Source organism: Lissotriton helveticus, chromosome 1_1 (genome assembly GCF_964261635.1).
Source record: "Lissotriton helveticus chromosome 1_1, aLisHel1.1, whole genome shotgun sequence".
Classification (NCBI taxonomy): Eukaryota; Metazoa; Chordata; class Amphibia; order Caudata; family Salamandridae; genus Lissotriton; species Lissotriton helveticus.
In genome coordinates, this window is record NC_136057.1 from 1316031875 (window position 1) to 1316057501 (window position 25627).

The window sequence follows — 25627 nt, forward strand, 5'->3', positions numbered from 1 at the left end:
CCAGGGTGCTCCTCTTTTGGAAGGGAGCAAGGGCCAGTCTGGAGCAACCAGACCAGCAGTGTAGTTTTTCAAAGTTCGTCGTCTAGGAGGTCACTAGCCAGCCGGCAAGTGACCAGACAACGCGTCGAGCAGCAAACAAGCAGAAGGGCCCCACGCAGACCTCGTGGAGGCTGGAGGGATGATCTTCGGTGCAGGAGCTGCTCGGGGCTGGGGCTTCTCAATCCCCAAAGCACTTGGTCGAGTTTACCTCGGAAGTCGTGCTGGAAGCGAAGTGCAGTTTCTCCAAGATGGCCGGTCCCACGTGTCTCGTCGCACCCACGGATCTCAGCTGTGCTGCAGATGTGAGTTGAGGTCGGAGAGGTCTGGGAATCTGGGTCTCGTCGGGCTCTGACGTCTGGATCCTCGAGGGAAGACGACAAAGTGAAGCCGCTGGACGCTTGATGGTGCCTGCAGTTGCAGGGTGGACACTCTTTGCCCACAAGGGAGATTTCTTCAGTCTTCTGTTGTAGAAAGTCGAAGTCCAGAGTTTCTTCTTGTAGAGTTTCAGTTCAGGATTAATCTAACTTGAAATGGGACCAGCTCCTACCTTTATCCTGCTAAAGGGGGCTGTACTGCAACTAGGTCCCTCCTATGGGTGGGGCCAGGAAGGGGGGTGGTTACACCCCTTATCCTTTGTCCGGTTTCGCGCCGGAGCTGGGGCAGGGATGCCCCAGCAACTGGTTTGAACCGGTGTATGCACAGGACGCCTTGTGTGCCCCAGGCATGTCTCATTCCTTTCAGGCCTGTCCTACCCAATACACAAAATCCTGTCTGGGGTGGTGCTAGCACCTCCCAAGGCAGGAAACCCTTTGTCCAAGCCTCCCTCGCTGGAAGGACTCCCAGCAGCAGGAGGTCAGACTTGTGTCTGTGGTGGCAGCATCCATTTTGTGATGCCAAGGCTCGAGTTAACTTTAACCGGGGTTCACAGTTACATACATGGCGTGTCCCTCTAGAAGGGTGGAATGCTACCCCCGTCGCCAGAATTGGCGAGGGGGTAGTATTCCAATTCGTATGACACCTTACTCGACATGTTTTGATAATGTTACACCAGAGTTAGCATTCAACCGCGAGGATTATAATGCACTTAAGAGTATATGGTATAGCGTTATCATGGAACAGCTATTAGGACTTGGTTCCGCAAGCTGCAGACGGGGCTCAGCTCATGCCAGAGCACCATCTCACATAATTTCCAAGTACTCTGCCTTCAGGATTGATAAGGCCTGCCATAGGAGTGACTGATAGGAATATATGTGTCCATTTTGGGGTTAGATATAGATAACTATATCTACAGCAAAGGGTGATTACACCACCTTGCCCCAGCTGTCTTACCAGCCAGTTGTGTCTGTTTAGATGGCCAGCCAGGGGTGGCATAATACATGCTTCAGCCCCTGGTAGGCCCTGGGTACACCTATGCCCTGGGTACCTAAGGTACACTGTACAGGGACTGATAAGGTGGCCCAGTACCAATTGGTAAATGCACCTAAAGTACATGGATGTCAATTTAGAGAGAGAACAGCTAGGCTGTGGGTCTGATTAGCAGGCCCACAGCCAGGGAAAGTCGTAAACCAGTGAAGCAAAAAGCAAAAATCTGGGGTGACCATAGGATTGCAGACCCCACTCTCCTACATAACCCCCCCCCAAACTTAGGGACATTAAACTAAGCTTGACCAGGTGAGTCTTCCTGTTCTAAGTAGAAATACCTGGAGAGACCATATGCATTGCCATGGTCGGTCCCTGGTCTGTGCTCCACTGTAAAGTCCATCCCCTGTAGGGAAATGGACCACCTAAGAAGTTTGGGGTTTTCACCCTTCATCTGATTTAGCCATAAGAGGGGCTTATGGTCGGTCTGAATCTTGAAGTGAGTTCCAAACAAGTATGGCCTCAACTTCTTCAGGGCCCAAACGACAGCAAAGGCCTCCCTCTCAATAGCTGACCAACGTTTCTCTCTAGGGGTCAGCCTTCTACTTATAAAAGCAATGGGCTGGTCATGACCATCAATATTCAGTTGAGATAGAACAGCTCCCACACCCAACTCAGATGCATCTGTTTGGACAATGAAGGTTTTGGAGTAGTCAGGACTCTTGAGAATAGGTGCAGTACACATGGCCTGCTTCAGGTCATCGAATGCCTTCTGACAGCTAACTGTCCACTGAACTTTCTTTGGCATTTTCTTGCTTGTCAAGTCATTAAGTGGTGTCACAATGGACCCATAATTTTTGACAAACTTCCTATAGTAACCAGACAGGCCCAAGAAAGCTCTGACCTGTGTCTGGGTGGTTGGAGGAGCCCAGTCCTTTATGGCCTGTATCTTGCTCTCCAAGGGTTGAACCTGGCCTCCACCCACAAGGTGGCCCAGGTACACAACCTGACTCTGCCCTATCTGGCACTTGGTGGCCTTGATAGTGAGGCCTGCCTTTTGCAGGGCCTCGAAAACTTTCCTCAGGTGGATCAGGTGATCCTCCCAGGTGGAGCTGAAGACAGCAATATCATCTAGATATGCTGCACAAAAGTCATCCAACCCAGTGAGAACTTGGTTCACCAACCTTTGAAAAGTGGCAGGTGCATTTTTCAAACCAAAGGGCATCACCACAAATTGGTAATGACCTCCTGGGGTAGAAAATGCTGTTTTGGCCTTGGCATCCTCAGCTAACCTGATCTGCCAATAACCAGCTGTTAGGTCAAATGTACTCAAGAAAGTTGCAGAAGCCAACTTGTCTATAAGTTCATCTGCCCTAGGTATTGGGTGGGCATCTGTCTTAGTGACAGCATTGAGACCCCTGTAGTCTACACAAAACCTCATCTCTCTCTTACCATCCTGGGTGTGAGGTTTTGGCACTAGTACTACAGGACTAGCCCAAGGGCTCTCTGAGGGTTCAATGACTCCCAATTCCAACATCTTTTGTACTTCTTTCTTTATGCAGTCCCTGACATGGTCAGGTTGCCTGTAGATTTTACTCTTGACAGGCAGACTGTCACCAGTGTCCACCTCATGGGTGCACGAGTTTGTCTGACTGGGTGTCAGTGAGAACATTTGTCTAAAGGATTGAAGAACTTGTTTGCAATCCTCTTGTTGATGCTCAGAGAGGCTGTCAGAAAAGACTACACCATCAACTGACCCATCATCAGGGTTCTGAGTGAGCCGGTCTGGGAGAGGGTCACTCTCTTCCTCCTGTCCCTCATCTGTTGCCATGAGCACGCCCATGTTTTCCCTGTCGACAAATGCCTTGAGCCTGTTAACATGAAGCACCCTGTGGGGGCTTCTGGGAGTTCCAAGGTCCACCAGGTAGGTGACCTCTCCCTTTTGCTCAATAATGGTATGGGGTCCAGACCATCTGTCTTGGAGAGCTGTTGGGGCCACTGGCTCCAACACCCACACCTTCTGCCCTGCATTATACACAGTTAGGACAGCCTTTTGGTCATGCCAAGCTTTTTGAAGTTCTTGGCTGGCCTCAAGGTTTTTGGATGCCTTCTCCATGTACTCTGCCATCCTGGAGCGGAGACCAAGTACATAGTCCACTATGTCATGCTTAGGCTTTTTGAGAGGTAACTCCCATCCTTCCTTCACAAGACAAAGGGGTCCTCTTACAGGATACCCAAACAGAAGCTCAAAAGGGCTGTAGCCAACCCCCTTCTGTGGGACCTCTCTGTAAGCAAACTGGAGGCAGGGTAAAAGGATGTCCCATCTTCGCCAGAGCTTTTCAGGTAACCCTTTTATCATCCCTTTTAGGGTCTTGTTGAATCTCTCAACAAGCCCATTGCACTGTGGGAGATAGGGTGTGGTAAATTTGTAATTTACACGACACTCCTTCCACATTGCAGTCAAGTATCCTGACATGAAGTTGGAACCTCTGTCAGAGACAACCTCCTTAGGAAACCCCACTCTGGAGAAAACTCCAAGCAGGGTCCTGGCCACAACAGGAGCTGTAGTGGTCCTAAGGGGAATAGCTTCTGGATACCTGGTGGCATGATCCACTACCACCAGTATAAATCTGTGCCCAGATGCTGTTGGGGGGTCCATTGGTCCAACAATGTCTATCCCCACTCTCTCAAAGGGTACCCCCACAACAGGTAGTGGTATAAGGGGGGCCTTTGTTGTGCCACCTGATTTGCCACTGGCTTGACAGGTGACACATGAGCGACAAAACTATTTGATGTCCTCAGACATATGAGGCCAGTGAAAGTGTGGGGCAAGCCTGTCCCAAGTCTTGTTCTGGCCTAAGTGACCTGCAAGGGGAATCTCATGGGCTAAGGTGAAAAGGAAACCTCTAAGAGACAAGGGGATGACCAGCCTCCTGGTAGCACCAGGCTTGGGGTCTCTTGCTTCAGAGTATAGGAGTCCTTCATCCCAATATACCTTGTGGGCACCTGTAGCATTCCCTGCAGCCTCAGCAGCAGCCTGCTGTCTGAGGGGGTTCAAGGGAGGAACAGTCTAACTGTGCCTGTCCCAAGTCTGCCCTGGAAGGTCCCCCTGTCCCAAGAAACTCAACCTGTTCCGGTTCAAGCTCTTCTAGGACAGTTCCTTCTAGGGTCTTTGGGTCAGCCTCCTGTGAGGGCTGATCTCAACCTGAGGCAGGGGGGAAGGCTCTGCCTTGACCCTACTGCTCTTCCTCTTGGGTAGTGTCTGGTCCATTCTTCCAGGATCCAGCACTTGTTCAGCTGGGCATTTCTTGGCCTGTGACCTGGTCACAGCAAGGACATGTGAGGAGAGGCCTAGCATTTCTACATGAGTCCTGTACTCCACATCTGACCACAGTGAGGATTCCAAATCATTGCCCAAAAGACAATCTACTGGGAGGTCTGAACTAACTACAACCCTTTTGAGGCCAGTTACCCCTCCCCAGGAGAAATTAACAACTGCCATACTGTGATTGGTAGTGACATTGCTAGCATTGGTCACTAGGTAATCTGAACCTAGCATGATCTGGTCAGGGTCCACAAATGTTGGTGTCACCATAGTGACACTGGTACATGTGTCTCTGTAGGCCTGAGCCATTTTTCCATTGATTAAAGGCGTTTACCTGTATTTGCCCAGAGTACTAGGACTTACAGTAGGGGTCATATCCATGTCCCCAGTACAAACAAGAACTGCCTGAGTAGGTATTCTGAATAAGTCAGAATCCACCTCAGTTCCCAAGGTTAACCCAACTATAGCCTTGGGAGGTACACTACCACTACTAACTGTACTAGGGGGTGCAGGGTCTTAGGGACAGTAGTGGTAGGAGTTTGGCCTTTCTTGGTGCACTCACTAAACCAGTGAGTCTTAATTTTACAATATTGGCACCATGGTTTCTTAGGACCATCATTCTTCTTCTTTTGGGAATTCTGGGACCCACCCTCCTTAGATTGTTGGGGCCCTGTTGAAGACTTCTGGTCATTTTGCTTATTCTCATTATTACCCTTCTGGTCTGCTTTCTTCTAGCCACCACCCTGGTTCTGGTTCTGCTGCTTGACCCTGGTTCTGACCCATCTGTCTGCCTTATTTCCCAATTCTTGGGGAGAGATCAGATCTGAGTCAATCAGGTGCTGATGCAACAACTGGTTCTGACAATTATTTAAGATTTGCTCTCTCATAATTAGATTATACAATCCTGTGTAATCAGTAACTTTACTTCCCAGTAACCAGCCTTCCAAAGCCTTAGTGGCACAATCAACAAAGTCAGTCCAATCCTGAGCCTGGGTTTTCTGGGTGTCTCTGAACATTAACCTGTACTGTTCCGTTGTTAAGCCAAACCCATCAATCAGTGCAGTTTTCAGGACTTGGTAATCATTAGCATCCTCATCTCTAACAGTGAGGAGCTTATCTCTACCTTTGCCTTCAAAGGAGAGCCACAATATAGCTGCCCACTGACTCTGGGGTACCTGCTGTACTTTGCAGGCCCTTGTAGGAGAGTGGGGTCTGCAATCCTATGGTCACCCCAGATTTTTGCTTTTTGCTTCACTGGTTTACAACTTTCCCTGGCTGTGGGCCTGCTAATCAGACCCACAGCCTAGCTGTTCTCTCTCTAAATTGACAACCATGTACTTTAGGTGCATTCACCAATTGGTACTGGGCCACCTTATCAGTCCCTGTACAGTATACCTTAGGTATCCAGGGCCTACCAGGGGCTAAAGCATGTATTATGCTACCCCCGGCTGGCCATCTAAAACTGACACAACTGGCTGCACGACAGCTGGGGCAAGGTGGTGTAAATACCCTTTGCTGTAGATATAGTATATCTATATCTAACCCTAAAATGGACACATATCCTCCTATCAGTTACTCCTATGGCAGGCCTTATCAATCCTGAAGGCAGAGTGCTTGGAATTATGTGAGATGGTGCTCTAGCATGAGCTGAGCCTGTCTACAGCTTTCGGAACCAAGTCCTTTAGCTGTTTCCATGATAACGCTATACCATATACTCTTAAGTGCATTATCAACCTCGCGGTTAAATGCTAACTCTGGTATAACATTATCAAAGCATGTCGAGTAAGGTGTCATACGAATTGGAATACTACCCCCTCGCCAATTCTGGCGACGGGGGTAGCATTCCACCCTTCTAGAGGGACACGACATGTATGTAACTGCGAACCCCGGTTAAAGTTAACTCGAGCCTTGGCATCACAAAATGGATGCTGCCACCACAGACACAAGTCTGACCTCCTGCTGCTGGGAGTCCTTCCAGCGAGGATGGCTTGGACAAAGGGTTTCCTGCCTTGGGAGGTGCTAGCACCACCCCAGACAGGATTTTGTGTATTGGGTAGGACAGGCCTGAAAGGAATGAGACATGCCTGGGGCACACAAGGTGTTCTGTGCATACACCGGTTCAAACTAGTTGCTGGGGCATCCCTGCCCCAGCTCTGGCGCGAAACCGGACAAAGGATAGGGGGTGTAACCACCCCCCTTCCTGGTACCACCCAGGGGAGGGACCTAGTCAGTAGTGCAGCCCCCTTTAGCAGGATAAAGGTAGGAGCTGGTCCCATTGCAAGATAGATTATCCTGAACAATTCTACAAGAAGAAACTCTGGACTTCGACGTTCTGCTCCACAGAAGACTGAAGAATCTCCCTTGTGGACAAGGAGTGTCCACCCTGCAACTGCAGGCACCATCAAGCGTCCAGCGGCTTCACTTTGTCGTCTTCCCTCGAGGATCCAGACTTCAGAGCCCGACGAGACCCGGATTCCCAGACCTCTCCGACCTCAACTCACATCTGCAGCAAAGCTGAGACCCGTGGGTACGACGAGACACGTGGGACCGGCCATCTTGAACGAACCTGCACTTCGCTTCCAGCGCGACTCCCGAGGTAAATTCGACCAAGTGCTTTGGGGACTGAGAAGCCCCAGCCCCGAGCAGCCCCTGCACCGAAGATCAGCCCTCCAGCATCCACGAGATCTGCGTGGGGCCCTTCTGCTTGTCTGCTGCTCGACGCGTTGTCTGGTCACTTGCCGGCTGGCTAGTGGCCTCCTAGACGACGAACCTTTGAATCTTTGCTGCTGGTCTGGTTGCTCCAGACTGGCCCTTGCTCCCTTCCAAAAGAGGGGCACCCCAGACTCTCCTAGTCCGCACCAGACGTATTTTCCCTTTACCGCGTGGGTTGCCTTTGCCAAGGCCTGTTGACTCCAATTCCGGATCCGACACCGCCGACAGTGAGAGCCTGCGTGGGACAGCTCGTGCCTCCATCCTGGTTGTCGAAGACACCTCCTGGTCCACGTGGCTGCAGAGTCAAGCGTCCACTCTTCACCTGATCGCGACGACAGCACCTGGTTCCTTCCTGGTTCCACGCCGGTCACTGGCTAGTGACTGTGAACACTGTCCCCTCTGCTTTCAGGTCCTCTTCTTCACCGATCCAACCTTGGATCGCACCGGACATCTTCCTCCTGGTCGCCTGCAGCATCTTTTTCCTTCAGGCTCCATTGACTTCAACGCGAGAACCCGACACACTTTGGCACCTATGCACCCGCAGCCCGTGGGTGAGTTAACGAGAGCATTTTGGTGCTCAAGGGTAGTCTAACTGTCCTAGTGTCCAGTTCCACAGTCGTTTTAGTCCTACCTAGTCAGGATTGTCCGTACTTACCTTTTAACTTAAACTGTACTGTCCATAGACATTGTTACGCATCTTGCGTGTGAGTTCACACTCTGCACACGCGTTCCGTGGGCCTCCTATTACTTACCTAGAGTTAGTGTAGCATGGTCCCATCGATCCTACAGCCTCTGGACAGCTCCATTCCTTTTATCGACTTTCACATTCCACTTACTTAGTATATGGTTTGTCGTGCCCCTAGGGCACCATTGTAATTTTGTGCAACTTGTCGTATTTTTCGTAAGAGATTGTCATGTGCTTAGCCCTCTGACCTCATAAAGAGTTCAGAGGTGTTGTTATTAATAAATAGACTGTTTATTTTCATAACAACCTGTGTGGTGTCCTTCCATCTGGTATTCAAGGGGTTGTATTGTGGTAAAACAGCTGGCTTCACACGCCAAAAGAGTTTAGCCTAAGACTGCTTTGTCCATGCTACCATTGGAATAGCTGGTCTATAAGGTTGACTTACAACCAATCACCATAAGGGTTGTTTGGACTGATACAAGGTGATCACTAGAACTAGTGAGCATCATATATCAGGCCAACTTCTCACATTGGTGTGCAGCGGTTGGGATTTGAGGTTGCTGTTGTTTTTACCACATATAATCTTGAAATATCATTTGAAAGATCACATAAGGTACTCTAGGTACATATAACAAGCTTAGAAATACTCTGAGTTCTACTGAACCAGCTGTTGTAGTAGAAAGGGCCTAGCACACCCTGACTACAACTTTTAGCAAGGGATCAGTAGGAAAACCCATAGTGTAGGTAGGTGCATCACTTACACCTCACTAGAAAGCATGTCTACCCATGGAGAGTCCTCAGAGACTCCCCTAGTGGTTAGTGACCCTCTACAGGCCCTTTCCAGATATGCAGCTCTCAGTTTCCAGGAGATGAGACAATTGTGTACCTCCAGGAAATTGAAACAGGGTTCTAACCCTACCACTCCTTTTCTGTTAGGTCTCTTAGAGACATAGGATGCCAGAAGGGCTGCCAACACAGACCCCTCTAATCCAGATAGGAGCATGCCCCCCTTAGAAGGTACTCTTGGTGATCCAGACTTCCCTGAAACAGAGAATGTAGAAGAGGAGGAGGAGGAAGAAGAAGAACCATCTGGGGATGAGGCAGACAAAGGTTCTGTGATAGTCAGCAGACTCACAAGGGCCAACTTAGACCTACATAGGGAAGGAACTGGGGGACCCCCAGTGCTGAACCTAAGCAGGCCTTACCCTGGAGTTAGAAGAGATAGGTCTCATTCTAGGGACTCCATTAGATCTGTGCACTCTCGTGCCTCTCATGCATCGGCTCAGAGGAGGATGAGTTCCCCTCAGAGGAGAGATTATGAGGCAAAGATGAAGGAAGCTAATCTGAGGATCCAAAGGGAAGAACTTGCCCTGGCCAAAGAGAAGCTTGCCTTTGCTAGGGAGCAACAGTTGAGTGGGGTAGTCCACACTGGTGGCAGCAATATCCCTAGGGATAGAGACAGGAGTTTTGATAATAGACACCTGAGTAAAATAGTGCCCTCCTATAAGACAGGAGATGATATCCACAAGTGGATAACTGCTTTGGAGAGAGCCTGCAAAGTACAGCAGGTACCCCAGAGTCAGTGGGCAGCTATAGTGTGGCTCTCCTTTGAAGGTAAAGGTAGAGACAAGCTCCTCACTGTTAGAGATGAGGATGCTAATGATTACCAAGTCTTGAAAACTGCACTGATTGATGGGTTTGGCTTAACCACTGAACAGTACAGGTTGATGTTCAGGGCTACCCAGAAAACTCAGGCTCAAGATTGGACTGACTTTGTTGATTGTGCCACTAAGGCTCTGGAGGGCTGGTTACTGGGAAGTAAAGTTACTGATTACACAGGATTGTATAATCTAATTATGAGAGAGCAAATCTTAAGTAATTGTCAGAACCAGTTGTTGCATCAGCACTTGATTGACTCAGATCTGACCTCTCCCCAAGAATTGGGAAAGAAGGCAGACAGATGGGTCAGGACAAGGGTCAAGCAGCAGAACCAGAACCAGGGTGGTGGCCAGAAGAAAGCAGACCAGAAGGGTAATGAGAATAAGCAAAATGACCAGAAGTCTTCAACAGGGCCCCAACAACCTAAGGAGGGTGGGTCCCAAACTTCCCAAAAGAAGAAGAATGATGGTCCTAAGAAACCATGGTGCCAATACTGTAAAAGTAAGATTCACTGGTTTAGTGAGAGCACCAAGAAAGGCCAAACTCCTACCACTACTGTCCCGAAGACACCTGCACCCCCTAGTACAGTTAGTAGTGGTAGTGTACTTCCCAAGGCTATAGTTGGGTTAACCCTGGGAACTGAGGTGAGTTCTGACTTAGTCAGAATTCCTACTCAGGCAGTTCTTGTTTGTACTGGGGACATGGATATGACCCCTACTGTAAGTCCTAGTACTCTGGGCAAATACAGGCAAACGCCTTTAATTAATGGAAAAATGGCTCAGGCCTACAGGGACACGTGCCAGTGTCAACATGGTGACACCAACATTTGTGGACCCTGACCAGACCATGCTAGGTTCAGATTACCTAGTGACCAATGCTAGCAATGTCACTACCAATCACAGTATGGCAGTTGTTAATTTCTCCTGGGGATGGGGTAACTGGCCTCAAAAGGGTTGTAGTTAGTTCAGACCTCCCAGTAGATTGTCTTTTGGGCAATGATTTGGAATCCTCACTGTGGTCAGATGTGGAGTACAGGACTCATGTAGAAATGCTAGGTCTCTCCTCACATGTCCTTGCTGTGACTAGGTCACAGGCCAAGAAATGCCCAGCTGAACAAGTGCTGGATCCTGGAAGAATGGACCAGACACTACCCAAGAGAAGGAATGGTAGGGTTAAGGGAGAGCCTTCCCCCTGCCTCAGGTTGAGGATCAGCCCTCTCAGGAGGCTGACCCAGAGACCCCAGAAGGAACTGTCCTAGAAGAGCTTGAACCTGATCAGGTTGAGTTTCTTGGGACAGGGGGACCTTCCAGGGCAGACTTGAGGCAGGCCCAATTAGACTGTTCCTCTCTTGAACCCCTCAGACAGCAGGCTGCTGCTGAGGCTGCAGGGAATGCTACAGGTGCCCATAAGGTATATTGGGAAGATGGACTCCTATACTCTGAGGCAAGAGACCCCAAGCCTGGTGCTACCAGGAGGCTGGTCATCCCCATGTCTCTTAGAGGTTTCCTTTCACCTTAGCCCATGAGATTCCCCTTGCAGGTCACTTAGGCCAGAACAAGACTTGGGACAGGCTTGCCCCACACTTTCACTGGCCTCATATGTCTGAAGACACTAAAGAGTTTTGTCGCTCATGTATCACCTGCCAAGCCAGTGGCAAATCAGGTGGCACAACAAAGGCCCCCCTCATACCACTACCTGTGGTGGGGGTACCCTTTTAAAGAGTGGGGATAGACATTGTTGGACCAATGGACCCCCCAACAGCATCTGGGCACAGATTTATACTGGTGGTAGTGGATCATGCCTCCAGGTATCCAGAAGCTATTCCCCTTAGGACCACTACAGCTCCTGTTGTGGCCAGGGCCCTACTTGGAGTTTTCTCCAGAGTGGGGTTTCCTAAGGAGGTTGTCTCTGACAGAGGTGCAAACTTCATGTCAGGATACTTGACTGCAATGTGGAAGGAGTGTGGGGTCAATTATAAATTCACCACACCCTATCACCCACAGTGCAATGGGCTTGCTGAGAGATTCAACAAGACCCTCAAAGGGATGATAAAAGGGTTACCTGAAAAGCTTAGGCGAAGATGGGACATCCTTTTACCCTGCCTCCTGTTTGCTTACAGAGAGGTCCCACAGAAGGGGGTTGGTTACAGCCCTTTTGAGCTTCTGTTTGGGCATCCTGTAAGAGGACCCCTATGTCTTGTGAAGGAAGGATGGGAGTTACCTCTCAAAAAGCCTAAGCTTGACATAGTGGACTATGTACTTGGTCTCCGCTCCAGGATGGCAGAGTACATGGAGAAGGCATCTAAAAACCTTGAGGCCAGCCAAGAACTTCAAAAAGCTTGGCATGACCAAAAGGCTGTCCTAACTGTTTACCATGCAGGATAGAAGGTGTGGGTGTTGGAGCCAGTGGCCCCAGCAGCTCTCCAAGACAAGTGGTCTGGACTCTGTACCATCATTGAGCAAAAGGGAGAAATCACCTACTTGGTGGACATGGGAACTCCCAGGAGCCCCCACAGGGTGCTTCATGTGAATAGGCTCAAGGCATTTGTCAACAGGGAGGACATGGGCTTGCTCATGGCCACAGATGAGGGGCAGGAGGAAGAGAGTGACCCTCTCCCAGACCTGCTCACTCAGAACCCTGATGATGGGTCAGTAGATGGTGTAGTCTTTTCTGACAGCCTCTCTGAACATCAACAAGAGGATTGTAAACAGGTTCTTCAATCCTTTAGACAAATGTTCTCACTGACCCCCAGTCAGACAAACTGGTGCACCCATGGGGTGGACACTGGTGACAGTCTGCCTGTCAAGAGTAAAATCTACAGGCAACCTGACCACGTCAGGGACTGCATAAAGAAAGAAGTCCAAAAGATGTTGGAATTTGGAGTCATTGAACCCTCAGAGAGCCCTTGGGCTAGTCCTGTAGTTCTAGTGCCTAAACCTCACACCCAGGATGGTAAGAGAGAGATGAGGTTTTGTGTAGACTACAGGGGTCTCAATGCTGTCACTAAGACAGATGCCCATCCAATACCTAGGGCAGATGAACTGATAGACAAGTTGGCTTCTGCAACTTTCTTAAGTACATTTGACCTAACAGCTGGTTATTGGTAGATCAGGTTAGCTGAGGATGCCAAGGCCAAACAGCATTTTCCACCCCAGGAGGTCATTACCAATTTGTGGTGATGCCCTTTGGTTTGAAAATGCACCTGCCACTTTTCAAAGGTTGGTGAACCAAGTTCTCACTGGGTTGGATGACTTCTGTGCAGCATATCTAGATGATATTGCTGTCTTTAGCTCCACCTGGGAGGATCACCTGATCCACCTGAGGAAAGTTTTGGAGGCCCTGCAAAAGGCAGGCCTCACTATCAAGGCCACTAAGTGCCAGATAGGGCAGAGTCAGGTTGTGTACCTGGGCCACCTTGTGGGTGGAGGCCAGGTTCAACCCTTGGAGAGCAAGATACAGGCCATAAAGGACTGGGCTCCTCCAACCACCCAGACACAGGTCAGAGCTTTCTTGGGCCTGTCTTGTTACTATAGGAAGTTTGTAAAACATTATGGGTCCATTGTGACACCACTTAATGACTTGACAAGCAAGAAAATGCCAAAGAAAGTTCAGTGGACAGTTAGCTGTCAGAAGGCATTTGATGACCTAAAGCAGGCCATGTGTACTGCACCTATTCTCTAGAGTCCTGACTACTCCAAAACCTTCATTGTCCAAACAGATGCATCTGAGTTGGGTGTGGGAGCTGTTCTATCTCAACTGAATATTGATGGTCATGACCAGCCCATTGCTTTTATAAGCAGAAGGCTGACTCCTAGAGAGAAACGTTGGTCAGCTATTGAGAGGGAGGCCTTTGCTGTGGTTTGGGCCCTGAAGAAGTTGAGGCCATACTTGTTTGGAACTCACTTCAAGATTCAGACTGACCATAAGCCCCTCTTACGGCTAAATCAGATGAAGGGTGAAACCCCCAAACTTCTTAGGTGGTCCATTTCCCTACAGGGGATGGACTTTACAGTGGAGCACAGACCAGGGACTGACCATGGCAATGCAGATGGTCTCTCCAGGTATTTCCACTTAGAACAGGAAGACTCACCTGTTCAAGGTTAGTTTAATGTCCCTAAGTTTGGGGGGGGTATGTAGGAGAGTGGGGTCTGCAATCCTATGGTCACCCCAGATTTGTGCTTTTTGCTTCACTGGTTTACGACTTTCCCTGGCTGTGGGCCTGCTAATCAGACCCAAAGCCTAGCTGTTCTCTCTCTAAATTGACAACCATGTACTTTAGGGGCATTCACCAATTGGTACTGGGCCACCTTATCAGTCCCTGCACAGTATACCTTAGGTATCCAGGGCATAGGTGTACCCAGGGCCTACCAGGGGCTGAAGCATGTATTATGCCACCCCTGGCTGGCCATCTAAAACTGACACAACAGGCTGCACGACAGCTGGGGCAAGGTGGTGTAAACACCCTTTGCTGTAGATATAGTATACCTATATCTAACCCTAAAATGGACACATATCCTCCTATCAGTCACTCCTATGGCAGGCCTTATCAATCCTGAAGGCAGAGTGCTTGGAATTATGTGAGATGGTGCTCTAGCATGAGCTGAGCCTGTCTACAGCTTTCGGAACCAAGTCCTTTAGCTGTTTCCATGATAACGCTATACCATATACTCTTAAGTGCATTATCAACCTCGCGGTTAAATGCTAACTCTGGTATAACATTATCAAAGCATGTCGAGTATGGTGTCATACGAATTGGAATACTACCCCCTCGCCAATTCTGGCGACGGGGGTAGCATTCCACCCTTCTAGAGGGACATGACATGTATGTAACTGCGAACCCCGGTTAAAGTTAACTCGAGCCTTGGCATCACAAACTGGATGCTGTCACCACAGACACAAGTCTGACCTCCTGCTGCTGGGAGTCCTTCCAGCGAGGATGGCTTGGACAAAGGGTTTCCTGCCTTGGGAGGTGCTAGCACCACCCCAGACAGGATTTTGTGTATTGGGGAGGATAGGTCTGAAAGGAATGAGACATGCCTGGGGCACACAAGGTGTCCTGTGCATACACCGGTTCAAACCAGTTGCTGGGGCATCCCTGCCCCAGCTCTGGCGCGAAACCGGACAAAGGATAGGGGGTTTAACCACCCCCCTTTCTGGTCCCACCCAGGGGAGGGACCTAGTCAGTAGTGCAGCCCCCTTTAGCAGGATAAAGGTAGGAGCTGGTCCCATTCCAAATTAGATTATCCTGAACAATTCTACAAGAAGAAACTCTGGACTTCAACGTTCTGCTCCACAGAAGACTGAAGAATCTCCCTTGTGGACAAGGAGTGTCCACCCTGCAACTGCAGGCACCATCAAGCGTCCAGCGGCTTCACTTTGTCGTCTTCCCTCGAGGATCCAGACTTCAGAGCCCGACGAGACCCGGATTCCCAGACCTCTCCGACCTCAACTCACATCTGCAGCAAAGCTGAGACCCGTGGGTGCGACGAGACACGTGGGACCGGCCATCTTGAACGAACCTGCACTTCGCTTCCAGCACGACTCCCGAGGTAAACTCGACCAAGTGCTTTGGGGACTGAGAAGCCCCAGCCCCGAGCAGTCCCTGCACCGAAGATCAGCCCTCCAGCATCCACGAGATCTGCGTGGGGCCCTTCTGCTTGTCTGCTGCTCGACGCGTTGTCTGGTCACTTGCCGGCTGGCTAGTGGCCTCCTAGACGACGAACCTTTGAATCTTTGCTGCTGGTCTGGTTGCTCCAGACTGGCCCTTGCTCCCTTCCAAAAGAGGGGCACCCCGGACTCTCCTAGTCCGCACCAGACGTCTTTTCTCTTCACCGCGTGGGTTGCATTTGCCAAGGCCTGTTGACTCCAATTCCGGATCCGACACCGCCGACAGCGAGAGCCTGCGTTTGGCAGCTCGTGCCTCCATCCTGGTCGTCGAAGACACCTCCTGGTCCACGTGGCTGCAGAGTCAAGCGCCCACTCTTCACCTGATTGCGACGACAGCACCTGGTTCCTTCCTGGTTCCACGCCGGTCACTGGCTAGTGACTGTGAACACTGTCCCCTCTGCTTTCAGGTCCTCTTCTTCACCGATCCACCCTTGGATCGCACCGGACATCTTCCTCCTGGTCGCCTGCAGCATCTTTTTCTTTCAGGCTCCATTGACTTCAACGCGAGAACCCGACACACTTTGGCACCTATGCACCCGCAGCCCGTGGGTGAGGTAACGAGAGCATTTCGGTGCTCAAGGGTAGTCTAACTGTCCTAGTGTCCAGTTCCACAGTCGTTTTTTTCATAACTAGTCAGGATTGTCCGTACTCACCGTTAACTTGAACTGTACTGTCCATAGACAGCTCAATTCCTTTTATAGACTTTCACATTCCACTTACTTAGTATATGGTTTGTCGTGCCCCTAGGGCACCATTGTAATTTTGTGCAACTTGTCGTATTTTTCGTAAGAGATTGTCATGTGCTTAGCCCTCTGACCTCATAAAGAGTTCAGAGGTGTTGTTATTAATAAATAGACTGTTTATTTTCATAACAACCTGTGTGGTGTCCTTTCATCTGGTATTCAAGGGGTTATATTGTGGTAAAACAGCTGGCTTCACATGCCAAAAGAGTTTAGCCTAAGACTGCTTTGTCCATGCTACCATTAGGATAGCTGGTCTATAAGGTTGACTTACAACCAATCACCATAAGGGTTGTTTGGACTGATATAAGGTGATCACTAGAACTAGTATGCATCCCGCTGTATCTGTCTCTTTGTATCCGTCCTTCCCGCTCTCTGTATCCATCCCTCTGTGTCCGTCCCTCTGTATCCATCTGTCTCCCTCCCTCCCGCTCTCTGTATCCTTCCCTCTGTATCTGTCCCTCTGTATCCGTCTGTCTCCCTCTCTCCCGCTCTCTGTATCCTTCCCTCTGTATCCGTCCCTCTGAATCCGTCCCTCTATCCGTCTGTCTCCCTCCCTCCCGCTCTCTGTATTCTTCCCTGTGTATCCGTCCCTCTGTATCCGTCTGTCTCCCTCCCTCCCACTCTCTGTATCCTTCCCTCTGTATCCGTCCCTCTGTATCCCTCCCTCACGCTCTCTGTATCCTTCCCTCTGTATCCGTCCCTCTATCTTCCTCTGTCTCCCTCCCTCCCGCTATCTCCCTCTGTCTCCCTCCCTCTGCCTGTCACCCTCTGTCACCTCAACCCAGCTTGCTGGGCACACACACTGCCACACAGAGTACTTTGCAGGTCTTTAAAAGACCATTTACTTGTTAATGGGGCTTTGTTGGGAATTGCCTGGCCCCCATAGTGCAGAGTGTCTCAGGAGTCCGCGCTGCTGCTGCGGACTCCGAGACACTTTCAAAGGCATTCCTCCTAATTAGCAGCAGTTATGTGCTAAGTGCCATTAATACTGGTGTCATCCTGCGACACACCCACCATTTGCAGGCGACACAGTACTGTGTCGGGACACACAGTTTGGAAAGCTATGTTCTAAGGTAAGGAATCTAACACTAACCTGTTTCTTTCAGATATTGTAATTACTGCCTACAGTCACTAAATGTACATCAATGCTTCTCAAAGGTGTTGCACCCTTTTCTAGTGGCATGCTTGGATCACATATGTCCTTACCTTTTAATGTGCCACTATAATGTTTAGTGGCCAATGACTCATCTGACGGACTCTAGTGGATTTAACCAATGCAATGTGCTGATACGTGGAGTGTTGCAAAGGATAAGTTGGCCTTATTAGCTAAGGATGTAGTAAACATATTTAGGGCAGACAAATGACCAGCCTTTCAGCATAAAACTCTGGCTGATTCCTAGTTAGCGATGGGTGCATTTTTGTAGTTCTCGCACTTATTTCAGCCATAAACCAGGACATTGAAAGGGGCCATTGTATCCCGGGTATTACGAGGCGGGTCCACAAAAAATCATGACAAAATGCGCAGCGATCCTAAGGCGATGTGCCTAGTGCGTGCTCCAGAATAAAACCCCATGCAATCTCATGCTTGGAATGTCTCAGCATGTGCCTGAACTCCTAGGGGATCCTGTCGCCCAGAACTCTTCTCATGATCTGCTGCAGAACATAAGATCAAAGAAATATCGAAGGACTCACATGACACCCTTAAAGCAGGCTGCACCTGCATCTGTACAGTGCTGGGTGAATAACCAGACATTCTGGGTGCAGAAAAGAATACAGAAATGACATCTATGTGGTGCAGACCACAATTTAAGCTATCTTTTTCCAAAACACTAGAGTCTTCATACTGCCACACATCCTATGGTCAAAGAAGACTGGTCTTGCATCCTACATCTCAATGTGATGAGGGATGACCAGGGATATTGGAAGCCACTGAATTCTCAGCTGAACATGGCACTGGAGACTCATCGCCCTGGGCCTCAAACGCCAAAGGAATCAGTTACCATCCTCAATGCAGACGTTGAAAAGCTACAGTTTCAATGGAAGGTTAGGCTTGTCTTCCAGAGAAGCACCTCAGTAGTTAAATTTTGATCTTTCGCTTATCACAATGAAGTCCTTGTACATCTGCCGAACTCTTAATCAGACTCAAAGTCGCTGCAGGGATGGTCACTCAAATGTCTGCACATGGGGACACAGTACAGCCAACAAGGTTCAAGAAAAAATAGCTCTGTCGTACCAAGTATTTTATCTTAATCTTCATTTGAAACCACCCTCTGTGTCAAGTAATGACTATGGATTCAGCCCAGTTTTGAGGTAAGAAAGGTAGTTGGTGGTCTTTTATTGAAACAATGAAATACACTATCACAATGCATCACTTGAGGTCACAGAAAGTGAATCCGTAACTTATTTATCCCTTTAAATCCCTTATGCAAGGCTCACTACCCACAAAGTATACAGAGAAGCACAATTAAGTATTTGGTAGAGGGGAGAGGATTACTGAAAGGAGTTGGGGCCAAAAGCTACGCCTTCTTTGTGTGGCAAACTTTATGGCTCTGCGTTATGCTCTTTATTATATGCATCTCAGTAGTTCCATTTGTCCATGAAGTCTGCTATTTACTGTAGACCCTATTCAGAGGATTACAACAGTCATTAGTGAATGCTCATTGTTACTCAGGCAAAGCGGGCACCAACACATTCTCATTCTGATAGTGATGGCTGAATACCAAATTCTCACCTTTTGAATATTCTTCCAGACCTCAGACTGGATCTGGAAAATCTTTAGATGTACCCATGCGTGCCAACAGGTCGTACCAGCATCTCAGAGGCCATGTTGTCCTCGTCAGACATGAGCTGCACTGGCCTATAAAGGTGCCACCCATACACGTTCACAGTTACTTTTTCAGTGCCAAAAGACATTGATCCAGAGATACTCCTTCTCTCTCTTGAGGCCACTCTTTAGACTAAAGTTCTACAGTTTCAAAGGGAACATGTCACCACCCAAATCTACAGGGCTCACACCCCGTGGGAAAATCACAAACAGATGACTGTGACACACCTTCACTTGATTTGTCTGTCATGCCTAGGATTGGATCACAACTCCAAGGCCTTCAGTGATTGCGCCTTGATGCAAACCAAGGCCACCCAGGACCAGGAAGCAAAGCTCTGTTGGGAAAACATCGCAAGACCCCACGTTGTGATTAGGTGAGGTCCAAAGGCAGGTCCCTGTCTAGCTCCTCAGGGTGTACCCGCTGCAGATCATCATCCTGTTCTGAAAGCACAAAAAGCACTGGAGGGGCTCGGCCCCTTGTCACCACTCTCTAACTCCAGAGAAGGCGCTACGGTGTCAGTGTGTCTTCAGGTCATGCTCCTAAAGTCATTCCACTTCAGAACCGATTCGCCCCTTGTCCCATGGCAACTTGAATTTCTGGAGCCATTGGCGATGATGCAGCAGATTGAGGAATTCCATGAGACCATGCTGCGGCTTATTAGCCTGTTACCAGCTCCCTCTAATGCACCTTTCTGGCATAAGGAGCTGGGAGGCCTACCAACTGGACTTCTGCTGGTGGGTTCACATTGGCACCAGCGGGGCACTCTGGTTGGGTTTGGGTTCCCATACCAATTTCAGTGCCGGATCACTCTCCCATGCCACAACCCACGCAAGAAACACGATCCGCTGATGCCGGCTCCATAGATGACAGCCAACCTATAGGACTGTCTGATGCTGAGCCAGCTCCACGCTGACCTCGACTAAAGCTGCCCGCTGCTTTAACTAAGTCAGAGCCATTCCGCCAGCCTCTTGACTCTGACAAAGTGCCTTTGCCCTACAGAAGGCTTCATGTACTCCATTAATGACAATGGAAACATTAGCTTTTAAATCTTATGCAATCATTTTCTGCTTGAACTTGTAAAGATTTAACACTGTAAACGTTATTTTGTATTGGTACCTCTACCCCACCAAAGTTAAACGGATCTTTCCTAGCTCTTCTGACATCTGCTGGTATGGATGCAGCCTTCTTGGGGATTTTCACCATATATGGTGGGACTGCCCGACTATCGCCCTTTTGGGAGGAGATTCTAACTCATATTAAAGGAATGCTAGGTTACCCCATACTGACCTCTATCGAGGAAGTTCTTCTAGGTATCAGAGAGTCGGGGTTAAAGCATCAGACAAAACCAGATAGCTTGATTTTAAGGGCATGTCTAGGAGTAGCCAAAACAACTGTAGCGGCAGCTTGGAAAAAGAGAGAGACTCCGGCTGTGTCATTATGGCACTCAAGGCTCTGGAGACTACTCATGATGGAAAGATTAGCAGATATCTTCATAGATGAATATAAAAGTTTTGAGTATCGGTGGGGCCCGCTGGTTTCCTTTCTCTCGAGTGGCCTCCCATCAGCGGTATGCCCACCTTCGATAAGAGCACTTCACCGGTTCCAGCTTTAGGATGGTTTCTCACCCTTACCCAAACACTTTCAGATATACGTCTAATCCCTCTTGGCCCTGCAAGACTATCTTAGGGCATGAACCTCGGTTTTGATGCAAGACCGACTACTCTTTGCCACTCAGAAAGATTATTCACCACCACCAGGGATGAAGGGGTGGGGGTAGTGGGAGGGGTCTTGTTTACAACAACGTTATGGTGGTTTTCTTTCTTTTTGTTTAGGGTTGCTTTGGTAAAAGGGTCATGACTCGAAGACAGAGAGGGAGATGGAAGGGCATCACATAAATAGATAATGAACACTGGTTAGATGTATTTGAAAGAACGATGTCCTATATTTGCTTCATGCTCTCATCACAATGTAATTTGTTGCTTTCAAGTCATGCTGAATCAATAAAACTTTGAAATAAAAGTTATTTTGTACATTTGCTCCACTTCCGCTTGACTCATGGACAGGGGCACCGACGGACAGAGCGGGGCCTCATACTCCCGAGCGGTCGCCGGGTGAGGTGAGGTCTTCACCCACACAAGGCTGGGAAGAAGACAAGCTTCTCTCCCGCCAGTGGACGTCTAAGCATTTAAGTTCCTGGTAGATATGTATCTGTCTATTAGTAAACTTGATTTTTTTATTTTCAATATCACTTGTAGTTATGGTTGCAGTAGCTGCTTTTACACCTAAGGTCCTGAAGAAAACCGGGGCAATGCCCCATGAGCTGAGACATGTCGACCGTCCTGCACAGCGCCCTTTTACCAGGCGTGTTTTTATCCTTTGACACACAGATTTCTTCATGTACGCTCTTTCAGAATCAGTGCAGTCAATTTTATCTGTCACCTATCACTTGAGCACTGCATATTATTTAGTCCACTTTATGGTAAACATCATGGCTAGATTTCTGACATCCATTTTCCACACCGGCACTATAAGGTCGGATGTGGTATGGATTGACCAGCAATTCCCACGTGACGTTAACTCCACCACGAGGGTGGTCTGATGGGAACTATTCTAGCTTTGCGTTACCAATATCTTTCAACAACATTGGCTCACTTACACATCCCACTGTTTCATAGTCACAGGTACAGTAGCATACCATCTCCAGACCTGGTCTGCTCTGTTGTGTGTTTTGTACATTTGCTCCACCCTTACCTTGAAGTGTTTAGGAAACAGGCTGCTGGGAGAGGAAGATCGTGTATCCACATCGCCTGATTGTTTCTTGTCTTTAGAGGAATCTCTGCTTTTGTTCATTTCCTTCCAGGTATTATTCTGGTTCTCTTGTTCTTTGAGTGGCTACAGATTGGATAGAAGTGAGACAGTGATGTTTGGGTTGGTATCATTTGAAGTGCTGGATAGTTGGCACTGCTTTCATTGGACTATGACGCCTCCTATTAAAAGTATTCAAACTTTGCAGGTTATGGTGTCAACATGCGGTTTGCCAAATATTTAAATGTGTCATTGACCCAACAAACATCTCCCAAACGGTCTGATTTAGAGGATAGTGGATGTCTGTCTGCTGCCCTCGTCATTCTGCTGCTCTGCTTAGGTAGTGACTGAAGGCAGTGCTCCCTAGGATGAACTGTCACCGGCCTTACCAGTGAGAACAGCAATGTAATAACTCCAAACCACTGGAAATAATGGTGGACTGCCACCCAGTTTAGGGTGGAAGATTCACTGTCTCTTTCTTGAGTGCCTCTTGTGTGAACCATAGCAGTTCCAGATAGAAACCACCACAAAATGTGCATGTAGAGACTCTGATTGATTAGGAATATTTTAAATGAAGCTACTTGAAATGCACCCCCACTTTGGCCCTCATTACAAGTGCCCTGGGAAGTGGGGTTGCATTTAACCCTCAGGATAGCAAGGCAGAGCAGTCCAAGGCTTACTCAGGGAGATGGTGTGGGAAGAACATCATGATCAGACAATCAGTGTATTTAATGGATGTACAAGGTATGCACTCTTCTGGATTGTAATGAAGCTGCCTCTGTATCTGGTACTGGATACAGTACTGGATTCAGTGTCACACTGTACCTTTAAGAAGTTAATCGTGGGTTCATGTTCAGTTCTGTCAGCAAGAGGCTGGTGGTGACTGGCTCTTGCTGCTGTGCACCTGGACGAGGGTCGTGCTGATATTGACCAGGCCCAGCTGACTCCACCTGTCTCTCCATTCCCCACTGATGTGCCTAGGCACTAGCCTTTAAGTCAGCAGAGGAGGTGTTGAGAGTGCACAGGTAGGCAGAGGCCGCATTCACTTGCACCAGGGGGATGGAGAATACGTCTTGGTGAAAGGCCCTAAAAGCTCAACCCGCCACTCAAACAAATGACAGTTTGTAAGGCCATTGCTATGCAACAACCTCCTATCTATTAGAGGTGTATATCTCAAGAAGGTAAAGAACTTCTAGGACTCTCAGTTCTCCAGTTCATATCCTGTGCTTTTCGAAATATAGGACCCAAACCCAATCTTTTCTGGAGGTACCAAGTCCTTTTGAAAATCTCTTCCTAAATTTCGAATGTACCCAGAATAGCTTTGCCTTCGAAATGCAGTAGTTAAAAGCTGATGGGTTTCTCTAAATTCATGATGGACTCTACCTTCACGTGGGTCAAGCTGGTGGGATAGCCTTTCCTCCACTCGTCTTTGTCAGAGCGTTTAAGGGAAACGCAAGATCGGAATTCCTTCAATATAGATCCATGCCGGCTGCTCATTGCACCTGAAGCACATGCACTGTCTGCTTCCTTATTTAGTGACTGCAGAATGAAAGCAAGTTAAATACACTTATTTGCAAGACTGTACTTTTTTAACAGACATGCTTAATGGCCTAAATTCGGCAATAAACAACTAGGCATATAAATATCTTACGTGTCGCTAAATTACTGGTTGGAAATAGCTTCATTACAACACTGAATTAACAGAGAAGCCAGGCTAAGTCAGTCATTTAATTATTTTAATCAGTATGATAAAGCAATCATAGCGTTAACGTCTAATTTAATGGCCCTCCTGGCCCGAGACCTCGGCGAGGGCGGCATCTAAGTACTCCGACGATGTCATCACGACGCCGGCGACGGACGCGGAGCCGCCTATCGACGCGCAGGGGTACTGCTACTCAAAACTTTCCAGATCCAGTCTGACGCCTGGGGATATTCTAAGGCACAGCTTTCCAAACTTTTCATGTTGGGGACACACTTTTTGGAGATGCATCATTTTGGGACACAGTAAGGCAGTGTAGTGAGCAAGCGTAGTATAGCGAGCCCGAACCACCTAAGATGGATTGGGGGGGGGGGGGTTCTCACTCACTCTGTCTGTCTCCCTCTCTCTCTCTAACTGTCTCCCTCTCTGTCTCCCTCTGTCTGTATCAGTCTGTCTCCCTCTGTCTGTGTACCTCCTGCTGTCTCTCTCAGTCTCTCTCGCTCCCTCTGTCACCCTCCTCCCTCTGTCACCCTCCTCCCTCTGTCACCCTCCTCCCTATGTCACCCTCCTCCCTCTGTCACTCTGACTCTCCCTCTGTCACTCTGACTCCCTATGTCACTCTGACTCCCTCTGTCACCCTCCTCCCTCTGTCACTCTGACTCCCTCTGTCACTCTGACTCCCTCTGTCACTCTGACTCCCTCTGTCTGACTAACTCCCTGTCACTCTGACTCCCTCTGTCACCCTCCCCCCTCTGTCACCCTCCTCCTTCTGTCACTCTGACTCCCTCTGTCACTCTGACTCCCTCTGTCACCCTCCTCCCTGTCACTCTGACTCCCTCTGTCACTCTGACTCCCTCTGTCACCCTCCCCCCTCTGTCACTCTGACTCCCTCTGTCACTCTGACTCCCTCTGTCTGACTGACTCCCTCTGTCTGACTGACCCCCTCTGTCTGACTGACTCCCTCTGTCACCCTCCTCCCTCTGTCACCCTCCTCCCTCTGTCACCCTCCTCCCTCTGTCACCCTAACTCCCTCTGTCACCCTGACTCCCTCTGTCACTCTGACTCCCTCTGTCACTCTGACTCCCTCTGCCTGACTCCCTCTGTATCCGTCCCTCTGTATCCATCTGTCTCCCTCCCTCCCACTCTCTGTATCTGTCCCTCCCGCTCTCTGTGACCGTCCCTCTGTATCCGTCTGTCTCCCTCCCTCCTGCTCTCTGTATCCGCCCCTCCCGCTCTCTGTATCCGCTCCTCTGTATCCGTACCTCTGTATCCGTCTGTCTCCCTCCCTCCCGCTCTCTATATCCATCCCTCTGTATCCGTCTGTCTCCCTCCCTCCCGCTCTCTGTATCCGTCCCTCCCGCTCTCTGTTTCCGTCCCTCTGTATCCGTCTGTCTCCCTATTTCCCGCTCTCTGTATCCGTCCCTCTGTATCCGTCCCTCAGTATCCGCCTGTCTCCCTCCCGCTCTCTGTATCCGTCCCTCTGTATCCATCTGTCTCCCTCCCTCCCGCTCTCTGTATCCATCCCGCTGTATCTGTCTCTTTGTATCCGTCCTTCCCGCTCTCTGTATCCATCCCTCTGTATCCGTCCCTCTGTATCCGTCTGTCTCCCTCCCTCCCGCTCTCTGTATCCTTCCCTCTGTATCCGTCCCTCTGTATCCGTCTGTCTCCCTCTCTCCCGCTCTCTGTATCCTTCCCTCTGTATCCGTCCCTCTGAATCCGTCCCTCTATCCGTCTGTCTCCCTCCCTCCCGCTCTCTGTATCCTTCCCTTTGTATCCGTCCCTCTGTATCCGTCTGTCTCCCTCCCTCCCACTCTCTGTATCCTTCCCTCTGTATCCGTCCCTCTGTATCCCTCCCTCACGCTCTCTGTATCCTTCCCTCTGTATCCGTCCCTCTATCTTCCTCTGTCTCCCTCCCTCCCGCTATCTCCCTCTGTCTCCCTTCCTCTGCCTGTCACCCTCTGTCACCTCAACCCAGCTTGCTGGGCACACACACTGCCACACAGAGTACTTTGCAGGTTTTTGAAAGACCATTTACTTGTTAATGGGGCTTTGTTGGGAATTGCCTGGCCCCCATAGTGCAGAGTGTCTCAGGAGTCCGCGCTGCTGCTG

At 49.3% G+C, this 25627-nt stretch overlaps 1 protein-coding gene across 17 annotated transcripts in view; it reads right to left on the reverse strand.

Moving 5' to 3' along the window:
- LOC144823305 (uncharacterized) overlaps positions 1-25627 on the reverse strand; it is a 559034-nt gene that overhangs the window by 59020 nt on the left and 474387 nt on the right. For 16 of the 17 annotated variants that reach the window (XM_078681830.1, XM_078681822.1, XM_078681741.1 and 13 more), the window contains 2 exons: positions 23203-23358; positions 21766-21906 (listed from right to left, as the gene is read on the reverse strand). In XM_078681830.1, the coding sequence (XP_078537956.1) occupies positions 21766-21906; positions 23203-23358 (297 nt within the window). The remainder of the gene's footprint in view (positions 1-21765; positions 21907-23202; positions 23359-25627) is intronic. The other variant, XM_078681791.1, reaches the window with a different exon arrangement.